Raw genomic sequence first — 15,079 nt, 5'->3', positions numbered from 1 at the left:
AGCAGAGCCCACAGCCCCTCCCCCTCCCCCTTCTCTCACTGCCCCTGCCCCTGTCCCTCCCTTTGCTCCTTCTCCATACACGGCCACTGCGTCTCACTCCCCTCTGACACCCAGGTCTGCTGTGTCAGTGCAAAGGATCCAAGAATGCCTGACTTTAGTGGAGATGGAAATAGCAGAGTTCAAGGAAAGTCAGCTATCAGAAAATGACGTCATCAGAGAGCTAAAAGATGAACTTATGAACTTCAAGAGGGGAAATGAGATCAAGCTAAAGGCACTTGAATTAGGAATGGACAGTCTGAAAGACAGCAACAACACACTGAATAGTGAAATTACACAACTAAAGGTGACACTGGAAGAGAAAGACAACATTATTCAAAACCTGTCAAAACAGATTACCACTCTGACAAACACCCTTGCAACACTAAAAGGGACACATGTACACACAACAACAACAGGTGCACAGACAGACAACAACCTGGAAATGTTTATGTCCCCATCGAGAGAATATTCCTGCTCACCCACCCACCTTACCCCACTACTGCCTAATGCACTAGACACACCCACATCGAAAACGGGGTCAACTCCACCTGAACCATCCCTGACAACATGCACACCCACGCCTACACTCCTGCCTGTGACGTCCACTGCTGAAACAACAGATCCACATACTCCGGGCCTATGTGGACCAGAGACGTCACCTGCACAGCTACCCCTGCCTGCTGCCTCAGCGCGAACGCCCCCAACCCTGTCTAGAACAACGCCACCCCCACAACCAATGAAAACAGCCCTGCTCTTCGATTCAAATGGCCGACACATTGACCCTCTAAAACTCTTCCCCACCCACAGAGTGGCCAAATTCTGGTGCCCCACTACAGAGACTGCCCTGAACACTCTTTGTCCATCCACCCTCAAGGATCCCCAAAATATAATCATCCATACAGGGACAAACGACCTACGATCAAAAGGGGAGGCCGTGGCAGAATCCCTGCATGTGGTGGCAATGAAAGCCCACAAACAATTCCCCGCAGCAAACATAATCATTTCATCCCTCCTCCCCAGAAAAGACTTTCCCAAAGAATTGACCAACAAGATCAACAAGAAAATCGCTTCCTACTGCTCTGACATTCCAAACACTCGTGTTGCTCATCACCCATCACTCTCTGTGGAACACCTGTACGACCATGTACATCTCCACTCCAGTGCAATTGGACAGTTCGCAAAAAATCTTAAAGACACAGCATTAAACAGAACCCCACCTCCTCTCCGAGTCAGCACAGAGCCCCAGACCTGTGACAAAGAGCAAAGACCACACCACAGACATGGCGGACCACACAGGACACCCAGGACCCATCCCAGCATGTCCCGGCCCCCTCGCAGCCAGGTTGGAGAAGCCCAGCAAGGTGGAGCACAGCCCAGTTGGATACCAGCCAGACCAACCCAGACCATCAGCACACCGTCCAGGCCAACCCAGACCATCAGCACACAGCGAGGTCGACCCGAGCCAAGGAAAGCCCAGGCCAGCGCTCCTCCGTCAGGCCCTGGAGCACACCAACGTGACTTGTGTCACCAGCCCAGGTCAACACACACTCCAGGTGCATATGGGACCAGCACCCCAACAGGCAGCTGTTTATGTTGCCAGGCCCCACAGGGCCACAGAACCTACGCAGACGTACTGCAAGGTCAAATACACCCGGCCTGCACTGACATTGGAGAGGTGAGGCAACTATTGCACCTCATCTTCAACAAACTCAGCTGAGACAGACAGTAAGGAGGTGAGAGGGATAAGAGAGAGAGAGAGAGGGGAAAAAAACAAAACAAAAAATACAAAAAAAAACATGTAAATCTGTGTGTTATGTGATATACAACAGTTACATTTTCTTGTTTTTCATTCATTCTATTTGTCACTTTCTATGACTTTAATGCCAAATCACATTTACATATGTTAAAATCATTCTCTGTAAGTTCCTGGAACATCCAGGGACTTTATTCAACAACTTTTGGAGCAAAAAGCCTTAATCCAGATTTCTTATTGAATATCAAAAACCACGATATCATTGTTTTGTTAGAGACTTGGTGCAGAGCAGACGCTACTACTCACTGTCCCTCCGGGTATTATGAAATTATCTTACCATCCTTTAAAAACAAAAGCATAACACGTGGCAGAGATTCAGGGGGGGTCATAATTTGGATCAGGGAATACCTTTCACCCTATTTACATACTGTAAAAAGAGGGCCCACTCACATATGGCTAAAATTGAACAAAGGCATTGCAAATGATAAAAATGACATATATATATGTGCCATATACGCCCCACCAGCAGAATCACCATACTACAATGAAGAGTTCTTTAACGAACTCAACCATGAATGCAACCATTACCAGGCCCAGGGAAGTGTGTTGCTATGTGGAGACCTCAATGCCAGAACAGGCCTAGAAAATGAAATCATTGACATAGATGAGAAAGATGATGCATTTATTATGCTACCAAATTTGGAAAACCCAATACAAAAATCAAGACACAACCCTGATCCTGTCACGAATAAAAATGGTAGAGAGTTAGTGCATCTCTGTCGAGGCCTGGGCCTGTACTTCCTTAATGGTAGGATGAAAGGGGACTCATTAGGCCGGTTCACTTATTGCTCACCTCTTGGGTCTAGTGTAGTGGACTATGCAATTACTGACATGGACCCCAGCTCCATCAACGCATTCACTGTAAGACCACAGCTACCACTTTCAGATCACTGCCAAATCAATGTCTTCCTTAAAAGAACAAAAAACACAACAGCAGTTACAAAGAAACTGGTTGAACTCAATCCACCATACAAATGGACAAATGGCAGTGAAACTGAATTCATTAATGCAGCAAACTCAATTGAAATCACTAACAATATTAATCATTTTCTTCTGACCAAATTTGAACCAAATCAATCTGACGTCAATCGGGCAATAAGTAAAGTCACTTTACTATACCACAATATTGCAATAAAAGCAAACCTACGGAAAAGAAACCTAAAACATAAAAGTAAACCCAAAAAAGAAAAATGGTTTGATAAGGAGTGTGAACTGAAGCGAAAACATGTCAGACAACTGTCAAATCAAAAACATAGACAACCACATAATGCTGAAATTAGAGAGAATTATTGCAAAAAACTGAAAGAGTATAAATCCATAATTCGAAAGAAAAAACAAAACCACTATGATGAAACCCTTGCAGAAATCGAAAACTCCATAAGGGAAAATCAATTTTGGGAAAAATGGAATAGCCTGAACCCAAAACAAAGGCAAGAAACACCTCTGAAAGATGGAGAAATATGGAAAACATACTTTGAAAGCCTGTATGAAAACATTACACCAAATAATCTCACAATTGGCCAACAAATCATCAAAGAAAAACTACACTCTCTAGAAAATATTATAAAAGATAATCAGAGCCCTCTTGACTATGAAATCACATTAGATGAATTACTGGACACACTCCACAAACTGAAATCTAAGAAAGCATGCGGTCCTGACAACATCAGAACTGAAATGCTGAAACACAGCACTCCTGAGCTGCATCAGGTGCTTTTGAAACTATTTAACCTTACTCTCCAAGCTGGCTGTTTTCCTGAGGTCTGGAACAGGGGGCTTATTTCCCCAATATTCAAGAGTGGAGACAAATTCGACCCCAACAACTACCGAGGCATCTGTGTGAACAGTAACCTGGGGAAGGTTTTCTGCTGTATTCTAAACGCCCGTATACAGTCCTTCCTTATCAAACACAATGTCTTGAGTAATAGTCAAATTGGATTCCTACCAAAACACCGTACTACTGACCATATTTACACCCTACACACCCTAATCAACAAACATGTTCTCCAAAAAAACAAAAACAAAATGTTTGCCTGTTTTGTCGACTTTAGAAAAGCGTTTGATTCAATCTGGCTTGATGGACTGTTTTACAAAATATTGCAAAGTGGTGTAGGGGGTAAAACATACGACTTAATCAAAAGCATGTATTCGGACAACAAATGTGCCATAAAAATTAATAATAGCAGAACAGACTACTTCACTCAAGGGCGCGGGGTGAGACAGGGCTGTAGTTTGAGTCCTACTTTGTTCAATATCTATATTAATGAGTTAGCGGTGCAACTGGAACAATCTACAGCCCCTGGACTCCCCCTAAACAACATGGAAGTTAAATTCCTGCTCTTTGCAGATGATCTGGTGCTGCTGTCGCCCACAAAAGAAGGGCTACAACAGCACCTGGACACTCTAGAGCATTTCTGTCAGAACTGGGGCCCTGACAGTTAACTTGGCAAAAACAAGGATTGTAATCTTCCAGAAAAAACCCAGACTGCAGGCAACCAGACACCTTTTCACTCTAGGAAACACCGCCCTAGAACATTCATTATCATATAACTACTTAGGCCTGACACTCAGTGCCTCTGGAAGCTTTGACCTTGCAGTGAATGTGCTAAAAGAAAAAGCTCGTAGAGCTCTCTACGCCATCAAACGAAACTTTTACAAAATTCAAATTCCAATTAAAATCTGGTGTAAAATATTTGACAGCGTCATTATGCCTATTGCATTATATGGATGTGAAGTATGGGGCCCACTCAGTAAGCTAGACTACACTAGATGGGACAAGCATCCCATAGAATCCCTGCATGCAGAATTTCTCAGAAATATCCTCAGAGTCCAAAGAAAAACTCCCACAAATGCATGCAGGGCAGAATTAGGCAGATTCCCATTGGCGATAAATATACAAAAAAGATCCCTAAAGTTTTGGACACATCTAAAATTTAGTGAAGAAAACACTATAAAATCCCAAGCATTTAAAACCCAAGAGGTTAGCCCTAATACCAATCCCCTCAGTCAGTTGGTTCTGAAGTTAACTAAACCTCCTAACTCACTAACCCATCAACCTCAGACCATCCCTGCTGTACAAAATCAAATCAAAGTCAAACAAATTATGAACCAATGCAAATATACTTACCTGGAACACTGGGAAAACCAGACCAAATCACAATCCAAACTAGAATGTTATCGTGGACTAAAAAGAAATTATGAATTGGCAGAGTATCTCTACACAGTCAGAGATACAAAGCAGAGACAGATCCTAACCAAGTACAGGTTATGTGGCCACAGTCTAGCTGTAGAGAAAGGACGCTACAAAAAAACATGGCTACCAAGAGATCAGCGGATATGTGGTCACTGTACGACTGATGAGGTTGAGACCGAGATGCACTTTCTGCTCCACTGTCCAAAATATGAACAAATTAGGCAGCAATATTTTCTAATCTTTGCAAAAGAAGTACCCAATTTTAACATACAAAATGATAATGAAAAGATGGCTTATATTCTTGGAGAAAGACACAATTGTGAAATAGCAGCAAAATATGTTGCAGCATGCCATACCCGGAGAGACAGTGATAGTATGCAATGAATTGTTCTGGTTTTATGCTTGTGTGTATGCATGTGCGTGTGCGTGTGTTTTTTTAATGTTCTTAATGCAAGTGTGTGTGTGTGTGTGTGCGTGCGTGTGCGTGTGTGTGTGTGTGTTTAATGTTCTTAATGCAAATGTGTGTGTGTGTGTGTGTGTGTGTGTGTGTGTGTGTGTGTGTGTGTGTGTGCGCGCACGCGTGTGTGTATGCGTGTGCGTGTGCGTGTGATATTTTTAACACATATATGCTTAATGTTCCTAATTGACCGTAATGTTCTTTTATGTTATCTGTACGCTTTGGCAACACTGTTATCAATAGGCATGCCAATAAAGCATATTTGAATTTGAATTTGAATTTGAGAGAGAGAGAGAGAGAGAGAGAGAGAGAGAGAGAGAGAGAGAGAGAGAGAGAGAGAGAGAGAGACAGAAAGAGAAAGAGAGAGAGGGAAACAAAGACACAAGGAAAAAGGAAACAACGGACAATGACCAACAGATACTGAGTGTAAACAGGGCTGGACTGAAGTTAATACTATATCAATCTGAAGTTAATACCATAGAGCAGAACCACGAAACATTCAGAGGGTCCAAACAAGACACAATCATGTAATATTAAGTTGGTGTACTGGATCTGGAATTCAAATAAATAAAAGATGACCAATGTTCGAATGGGCTGTAGTAAAAATGTTGCTCGACACATCCTTTGGAATAATATCTGTGCATGTAATTAAGTACCGCAGGTGCAATTGAATAATATTGGGTCAACTTTCAAGATCATGTCACAATTCTTTCTTAGCTGTTCCTATGGGTTCTGTAGTGAATCTAGTGATCACTGTGCGGCCAATAGATCATGCCTATCGTGGCCTGACTTTGACATGACTTCCTTGGAGATATTCTCAGAACTGCCACCACAGGTTTTGAGCATTGTGGACCATGCTGATTTCATGGAACTCTGAGACCAGGTCAGCGGGATAAAAACAGAGAAATGGAGCCAGAGAAAGATAGTATCAATGCTTGGTCTCCATGGATATGTTTTCAGGAGTACAGAAAGGGACATGACAGAAGAGAATCCCACGTGGGCACCCGCACAAACACAACATGAGTCACAGACACACACGTGCATACATTCACACAGTCGCATTGGCTACATCCTCTACATGACAATACAATTGAGTTTCCAAAGCAACTGGCAGTCGTCCAGAAGAAGGGTTCATGCTCACAAAGTCAACAGCAACAGTGTCCTCACTGCACCTCAGCACAGTACAAAGTCAACAGCAACAGTGAGCTCAATACCAAGTCAACAGATGAAGTGTCTTAACTGCACCGCAGGACACTCCAAAGTCAACAGCAACATCATTCTCAGTATAGCACCTCAATACAAAGTCAGCACCAACAATGTCCTCGTTTCACCCCAACATCTCAAAGTGCACAAAGTTCCCTTTCACACAGACAACTGCACAATTAAACAGCTTAGATGCACAAAAAATCAAAAAATGTCATTACCCACATTACCCACAATGCATTTCCATATGAGAGAAACAGAAAGTGGTGACTTACCGGTCTTGTCGCTGTGGTGCTTGATGAGCTCCTGTCCTGGGAGACACGGGCAGGGACCCTCACACTTCACCACCAGACTCTTCCCAGAGGTGCACGCCTGGAAGTCCAGTTTACACTGCAAAACAGAAGCAGAGTTCACATTTTAGAGTTGAAAATTGGACTCTTACCGCAGAGATACACCAGCGGCGATCTGAGCGAGTTGAGCGACGGAAGTAATTGACTTTGTATTGAGTCGAGAGACAAAAGCGATTCTGGAGACTAGAGCGATTTGCGCGACGAGCGCGACAATTTGAAGTTGAAATCTTTTCAACTTTTTATGACGCGGTTCGGCGACAAGCGGCGACAGCCAATGACTGTATAGAGGTCAGTGACCACAGCCAATGGGAATGCTTGAATGCTTTGCCTTCTGCCTGTACGGACATACTCTAGTCTCCTCAATCTCTCGTATCGCTTGCTGCTACACTCTGTCGCTTGAGTCGCGTCGCCGCTGGTGTATCTCTGCGGTTACTGCCAGAGTTGTATAAAGTAGAAGTCGAAATACACACAGGTGGCTAGTAGCTCAAGCAGTCATCACAGTGGTGTTAAAGATTTTGGGTGCTCTTGGATATCGGGGACAAGTTGAATCAGGAGAGAAAAGTTCATCCCAAAGTTCAAGCCCTGATGAAGCCTTTATAACTTCCCGTTTGGACACTGCTTGGAGTGCCTGGATGAACTTTTCTCTCTGAAAGTAGAAATACTCTTACATGTGAATTTACAACACTACTCATATGATATTACATTATTTGGACTCAACAAGGGTTCATTGACGCGAAACATGTTATAAAAAAATTGGGAGCAGAAAAGACTGGTGGACTTTGCCATCTTTATTCGCCTTTTTATACCCTTGGGTGGACTTTAAGATGCACAACTGGACCAGTATTTGTATAATGCACAGGAGTTGTTCATCAGGAGCTGGTTTCTACCCAGTGAAGCAAGAAAAATGTGTAAGAGAATGAAAGAGGATCCACATGAACATAGTAGTAGATCGTGGTGGTTTGTATAAATTCATACTTTTGAAATACTAACCAAAGGCAATAAAGGTCATACGTGTAATATATCATCTATAGTTTAAATGAGACTTCTTTCAAAAGGGATTCAGTAATTCATTATTTGACTTTATTGTGTTGCATTCTTTAGGTGTTGTGCTTTAAAAGAGAAAAAGACACAAGGATAAATTACTCAACCTTGCAACTGTGCAACCAAATGCAATGACTACCGGCCTGGATGAGGAAGCATTAGACAAAGAAATAAGGACACCCAGAGAGAGAGAGAGAGAGAGAGAGAGAGAGAGAGAGAGAGAGAGAGAGAGAGAGAGAGAGAGAGAGAAACAAGGGAGTTTCATTATTCATACTTTGTAGGCTGACACACAAGAGGCAGAATTCGGTAATTTGGGTTTAATCACCATAATTACTATTTCAACTTTTCCAAAATTATCTGACTCTCAATGATACTCCCTGAGCTCACTTTAATAGCAGCAGCTGCATGGCGTATGACTGTACTGTATGTGTGTGTGTGTGTGTGTGTGTGTGTGTGTGTGTGTGTGTGTGTGTGTGTGTGTGTGTGTGTGTGTGTGTGTGTGTGTGTGTGTGTGTGTGTGTGTGTGTGTACGTACGTGCATGCGTGCGTGCGTGGGTGCGTGCGTGCCTGTTTGTCTGTATGAATGAATAAATTCTCTTTGACTTCCGAAAAAAGTTTTAAAGAGCATCAGTGAAAACGACAACAAATATGCTTTATCATCCTATCTTATTCTTTTTTGTGATATTTAGCTGCCTGCAGAAATGCCTATGAGTGGGGTAGCCTGTAGGCAACTAAGTAGACCAGAAATAAAAGAACCTCTGTTTGGAATGGCAGTAGATAACTTGGTGGCAACTCCAGATACTGCATATGATCCCGTTTCGAATGTGGCCTGCTTTGAGGCGTCTTTCAGGAAGAATAAGGGTGCAGGTTGGTGACTTCTTCGACCACTTTCATCCCTCATTTGTACACGTATGAATGGCTAAATAACCTGTAAAGCCCTCAGACTGCTCTCACAGGACAAAAGCACTATGGAAATGCATATGGATGCAGTAACTCCTGGCTGATGATATGTAAATGCATTAATGTTTCTGAATGTATTCATGTTCTGTGCACCCACGCCTCTCCACATGCACCCCCCCCCCCAACCACACACACACACACACACACACATGTGAAGGGGAATGGTGAATGACCCTTCATGAAATATTTAATTCACTGAAATGGATTCCCAGTACCATTTTGCAGGGGCGCTGTCAGCTCTGGCCGGCCCCAGGACAAAGTAATCTGAAAGGGCCCCACCACTCAATACATAAAATGTAACGAGGACCCAGTCCTGGGCCCCATGTCGTCCTGGGCCCGAGACAACTGACCCCTTTGCCCCCCTGTCAGCTTCCCTGGCATTTTGTACATTCTCCCAACACTGCACAGATGCTGCATCAATGCTGCCTGTATCTTTTCTGTCAAATGTTGGTTTGACAACACAGCTACACCAGTAAGAGTTCACCTAAAACTGTTTTATCATCCGTGAAAAGGTACATCTGCTCTCCAAAGGGAAACAAAATAAATGTGTGACTGGTAGCAAGGAAGTGAATGAGAATATGCAGATAGGGTGAACATATTGTGGAGAAGTGATGTGAGAAGATGTGGGCTGTCAGTGCCAAAGTCAATTGCTGTCGCCCCTGCCTGACACATTCAATTTGGCAGACTCCAATTTAAATGTATCACCTTCTCTACCTGACAGGCACACACTAATGTCTCTAATTAAATTTGTTGACAGAGGTGAGACAGTATCTCTCATGGAAGCACACACAATTCCACACAATTTCACACAAGACACACACACACACACACACACACACACACACACACACACACACATACACACACACACACACACACACACACACACACACACACACACACACACACACACACACACACACACACACACACACACACACACACACACACACACACACACACAGTCATTCTGTGATCATTTTTGTACTTTAATTCTCCGTATTTAATCCCAGAGGAGTACACATTCACACACACAGAGTCTGACTCAGATTATTTTCTCCCACAAAAAATACACACTCACACGCACGCGCGCACACACACACACACACACACACACACACACACACACACACACACACACACACACACACACACACACACACACACACACACACACACACACACACACACACACACACACACACACACACACACACACACACACACACACACACACACACACACACACACACAGAGAAACATACACAGACATCACCTGCAGTAAATTCTTTGCTGATAAATTCTGATACTGCCATTTGCCTGTCTCTTTTTTTCTTGCTAGGCAGCGAAACAGCAGATGTGCCCCAGTTGAATACGTTTGAGCCACTTTCACTTTCACAGCAAGTGAAAGCAGTTGCTATAAACTCCCACTCAGTTGGCAACCATTAGACGGAGACACCCCGTGAACGAGAGAACGAAGGAGAGAGGGAATGAAAAAAAACAACTAACAAGCGAAAGGGTGAAGGAGCGAGAGAGGAGGTGAGAGAGCAAGTCAGGAAATGGGTGAATGAGTGAGGAATGGCGTTAGAGAGGGTGAGAGAGAAAATGAAAAATGAGAGAGAGAGAGAGAAAGAGAGAGAGAGAGAGAGAGAGAGAGAGAGATGGAAAGAGTGGGGAAGAAAGAGAGAGTGAGGAAGTAAGAAAACCAGTGATACGAGCAAGAGAGTGACGAAAAGAGAAAGAGAAAGAGAAAATGAACAAGAGAGTGGATGAGAAAAAAGAGAGTGTTGGGGGCTGCATCAATGAGCAAGGAATGGCGAGCGGGAGAGAGAGAGGGAGTAAATAAGAGAAAGAGAAAACAAAATTAGAGAGTGAAGGAATGAATATGAGCATGAGGGAGGGGAGTGAGAGAGTGAAGGAGCGATTGAACATGAAGAAGGTAAATTGAGATGTAAACAGGGTGGGGGATCACACGAGGACTCAGATGCCTGATGTTGCCAGCAGCGTATCATGAGGTTGAAGGGAGAACTCAGCAGAGAGACAGTGTCGCGTAATAAGACGGCGAGTTGGAAAGAAACACAGATAGAGAGAAACATTAAAAAGAAAGGGGGAGAGAGAGAGAGAGAGAGAGAGAGAGAGAGAGAGAGAGAATGGATGTTAAAGAGAATGAAAGGGGTGCAATATCCTTCCAAATTTGTGCCCAATGAGGCAAGCCAAGCAACGTTATGAGGGAGAGCAAGAGAGCGCACGCAAGAGGGAGAGAGAGAGAGAGAGAGAGAGAGAGAGAGAGAGAGAGAGAGAGAGAGAGAGAGAGAGAGAGAGAGGGAGAGAGAGAGAGAGAGAGGGAGAAGCTAATGAGATGTGATGTGAACTGTAGAGAGTGAGACGCTAGTGAGAATGAATTCAGCACCAGTGCTGTGCAGTTGCGAGCATTTGGGAATTCATAAGGCGGGAGATTACTCCCTCTACTCACAATCTCTACATTTCATACGTCATGATGGAGGAAGTATTTTAACACCTGTGTGCGTGTGAGAGAGAGAGAGAGAGAGAGAGAGAGTGTGTGTGTGTGTGTGTGTGTGTGTGTGTGTGTGTGTGTGTGTGTGTGTGTGTGTGTGTGTGTGTGTGTGTGTGTGTGTGTGTGTGTGTGTGTGTGTGTGTGAGAGAGAGAGAGAGAGAGAGAGAGAGAGAGAGAGAGAGAGAGAGAGAGAGAGAGAGAGAGAGAGAGATTTTCAGCAAAGAGAGGAGAGAGGGAGAGAGGGCCCTTCTGGGTCTTCTGGGCCTTTGCTCATTTTCAGCTCTCGAAGTCTTCTCAAAGAGTTCTCCAGCATACCTCCTGTTGACTTACCCCACACCTATTTGATGTGTGTGTGTGTGTGTGTGTGTGTGTGTGTGTGTGTGTGTGTGTGTGTGTGTGTGTGTGTGTGTGTGTGTGTGTGTGTGTGTGTGTGTGTGTGTGTGTGTGTGTGTGTGTGTGTGTGTGTGTGTGTGTGTGAGAGAGAGAGAGAGAGAGAGAGTGTGTGTGTGTGTGTGTGTGTGTGTGTGTGTGTGTGTGTGTGTGTGTGTGTGTGTGTGTGTGTGTGTGTGTGTGTGTGTGTGTGTGTGTGTGTGTGTGTGTGTGTGTGTGTGTGTTGAGCTTGCCCTACACCTACAAAATGAATACCAGTGTGAGTGATGTTGAAAATGACATTGGGACTGCATGTCTCTTTGTAATCAGTTGGGTTGAACAGAAGCAGCAGCGGTCACAGAGTGGTGTTAGGACTGCTGATAACCCAGGGTTTGTATGTGTGTGTGTGTGTGTGTGTGTGTGTGTGTGTGTGTGTGTGTGTGTGTGTGTGTGTGTGTGTGTGTGTGTGTGTGTGTGTGTGTGTGTGTGTGTGTGTGTGTGTGTGTGTGTGTGTGTGTGTGTGTGAGAGAGAGAGAGAGAGAGAGAGAGAGAGAGAGAGAGAGAGAGAGAGAGAGAGAGAGAGAGAGAGAGAGTGTGTGTGAGTGTGTGTGCATGTTCAACAAACTGTCCAGACACACTCCATCTTTGGATGCCTGACTTTTACAATTCTGGTTAGCTGATGCAATGCCTGCAGAGCGTGTAGGTTTGCCAGGACATACCCAGAAATAGGTTGGAGCTGTATTGTGTTAACACAGTACGTGTTCTCAATCTACACGTACACACCAACACAAAGGGGAGCACACGCACTCACGCACACGCACACACACACGCACACACAATTGTATGTCCTTACTTCGAACAATAAGTGTCTAAATGAACAATGGATTTAATGAGGAAACACGACAAAGCAGGATTTTTTTATCTTTGTCTCTTTGTACAATATTTAATAAAACTTTATTTTTTCATTAACTAGTAGCTTTCATGATGTTTGTCGTAAAATATGCATGGGATGGGATGTCTCTTTGTCTTGTGTATAATTGTGTGGTGACAGCTGGGTGATAAATAGTAGGCACATCCTTCCTTTACTTCATAATTTCCTTATCTTAATTCCCCATGGCCTAGTGTCTTATTTAAACAGATACCCTTGCAGTACATTTTAACAAGCCTCTCCTTTCTCATGCGCTCACACTTTTCAGGGCCCGAGCATGAGAGATGCAGGCCATGGTTTGCAGTGAAGAAGTGTTGTTTTTGTCAGTCTTGCTGTCTGTCTGTCCATATACTGTATGTCTGTCTGTATTATTGCCCTGCTTCTAGTATTATTATTGCTATTGTTGGAACTCACCTGAAATTACCTGGTAATAAGGAAATGAGATCGAGGATCAAATCGTTTCAGAAGTCCTCCTCAAAATGTTTATTTTACACTTCATTGAATTATTTCTGGGCTCTAACTTTGTTGCCCTGTGAGGATCCACATTTTGACCTAAACTTCATCCACCTGAAAAGATTCAGTCAAGGGGCCATCAGGGGTGTGCCTCTCTGTCTGCTGGCAGCTATTCTTTTTCAGCACAGCTCTGAGGTTCAGCACTGTTTTCACCCCTAAAGGTCTGGCTGGTAAAATAAGCTAGCTCCAGGCATTCCCCCACCATCAAGGAGACCTTTGCTCCTATAAACACACTGCAGTTCTTCAAAAGTGCCCCAAGTGGAGTTCTGGTGTACTGTAGGTAGACACTTTTTGAAGAATCCAGTGTGCTGGTTTAGTGATGGTCAGAAAGAACCGCCACAAGGACATGTGTACTGTGCATAACGTTCTCCCTATACATTTTCCTGTGACAAGAAGCTGGAAGGTTAACAAAAGTGAAAATGAAAGACAACTAACAGTAACAGTAAACACCAGTGACGCAGACAACATGGGCAAATCAACAGCTCAGCAATGCCAGTGGGATATGTTTTTTTCCCTCTCACACTTCTCTGAAATGTATTTCTGAAGCATGTGCAGATTTTGAAAAATATACTATGCTGAAAAGCCCAGTAGTTCTTGTTAGTCCTTATTTTTTTCATGCTCAACTCAGCAGTAATGTAAATCTACATTAAAAATGTATGTCTTTGGAAGCAGTGCCTTGATGTGTATTAGAGTAGACCACAAATTGAATTCTTTAAGCCTGCAGAATTCCTGTCTCTGTTCCCTGAAAGAAACATTTTGACTCTAACTTCAATCAACCTACCTGTTGCCCATTCTTCGGCGGCCTTAGGCTATTCATTCATTGTCATTTGAGGTTTGGCCCTCAGCTGCCTGCCAGCAGCTATCCCTTTCAGCACAGCTCTGGGGTGTATCACTGGGTCGAAACCAAAGGCCTGGTGGGTAAAAGAAGCTTGCCCTGGCATCCCCACTATCAAAGAGACCTCTGCTCCTTTGAACACAGTACAGTTCTTCAAAAATGCCCAAAAGGAGGTCTGGTCTGGGTGGTGCCGCAAACACACTTGTGTGTCCTGCATCCAGTCAGACCTTGCTATTGTACTCCAACAAAGAATTCTGATAATTCAGCGCATTGGTTTAGTGGTGGTAAGACAGTACCACCACAAGGATATGTGTAACCCCCCCCCATCTTATTGGGACATGAAGTTTCTGGGCAATGGAGGGCACTTATGTGCTCAATTCAGCAACAGTGTACATTTGCATTATAAACTGTGCATCTTTGGCAGCATTACTTAGTTGTTGATTAGAGCAGACCTCAACATTGTTCTGTTTCATAGGGCTCCAACATTCCTGTCTCTGTACCCTGAGAGCACCTGCAAACAACATTTAAAGCCAAACTTCAACCACCTGTGAGGACCCATAGTTTGCCCCAGCCCAGCTGCCTCAGTGATTCAGTCAGGAGGATGCATCAGCTCATCTATTCTTCATCAGCTATCCCTTTCAACACACCCACCTGGGGTGTAGCACTGGTTCACCCCTGAGGCCCAGTCAGTAAAAGAAGCTTGCTCCTGGCAACCCCACCATCAAGGCCTCTGCTCCTGTGAAAACATTGCTCCTCGTCTTTGACTTTTTCAAACATTCTCCTATGTAGGTCTGGTCTGGTCTGTGCAGCAGATGTCCAGCACGTGTCCAGCATATTGTATGCGCTGACCTTGTTGTGTTATA

General features: G+C 43.9%; 1 protein-coding gene across 1 annotated transcript in view; it reads right to left on the bottom strand.

Moving 5' to 3' along the window:
* LOC134443953 (testican-1-like) overlaps positions 1–15,079 on the bottom strand; it is a 126,331-nt gene that overhangs the window by 74,497 nt on the left and 36,755 nt on the right. Inside the window, exon 6 of the mRNA XM_063193462.1 lies at positions 6,981–7,095. Coding sequence (XP_063049532.1) covers positions 6,981–7,095 — 115 coding nt within the window. The remainder of the gene's footprint in view (positions 1–6,980; positions 7,096–15,079) is intronic.

The sequence above is a fragment of the Engraulis encrasicolus genome, unplaced genomic scaffold (assembly GCF_034702125.1).
Source record: "Engraulis encrasicolus isolate BLACKSEA-1 unplaced genomic scaffold, IST_EnEncr_1.0 scaffold_40_np1212, whole genome shotgun sequence".
Lineage (NCBI taxonomy): Eukaryota > Metazoa > Chordata > Actinopteri > Clupeiformes > Engraulidae > Engraulis > Engraulis encrasicolus.
The sequence above is the reverse complement of the archived record's forward strand: the minus strand, read 5'-3'. Positions and strand labels throughout refer to the sequence as shown.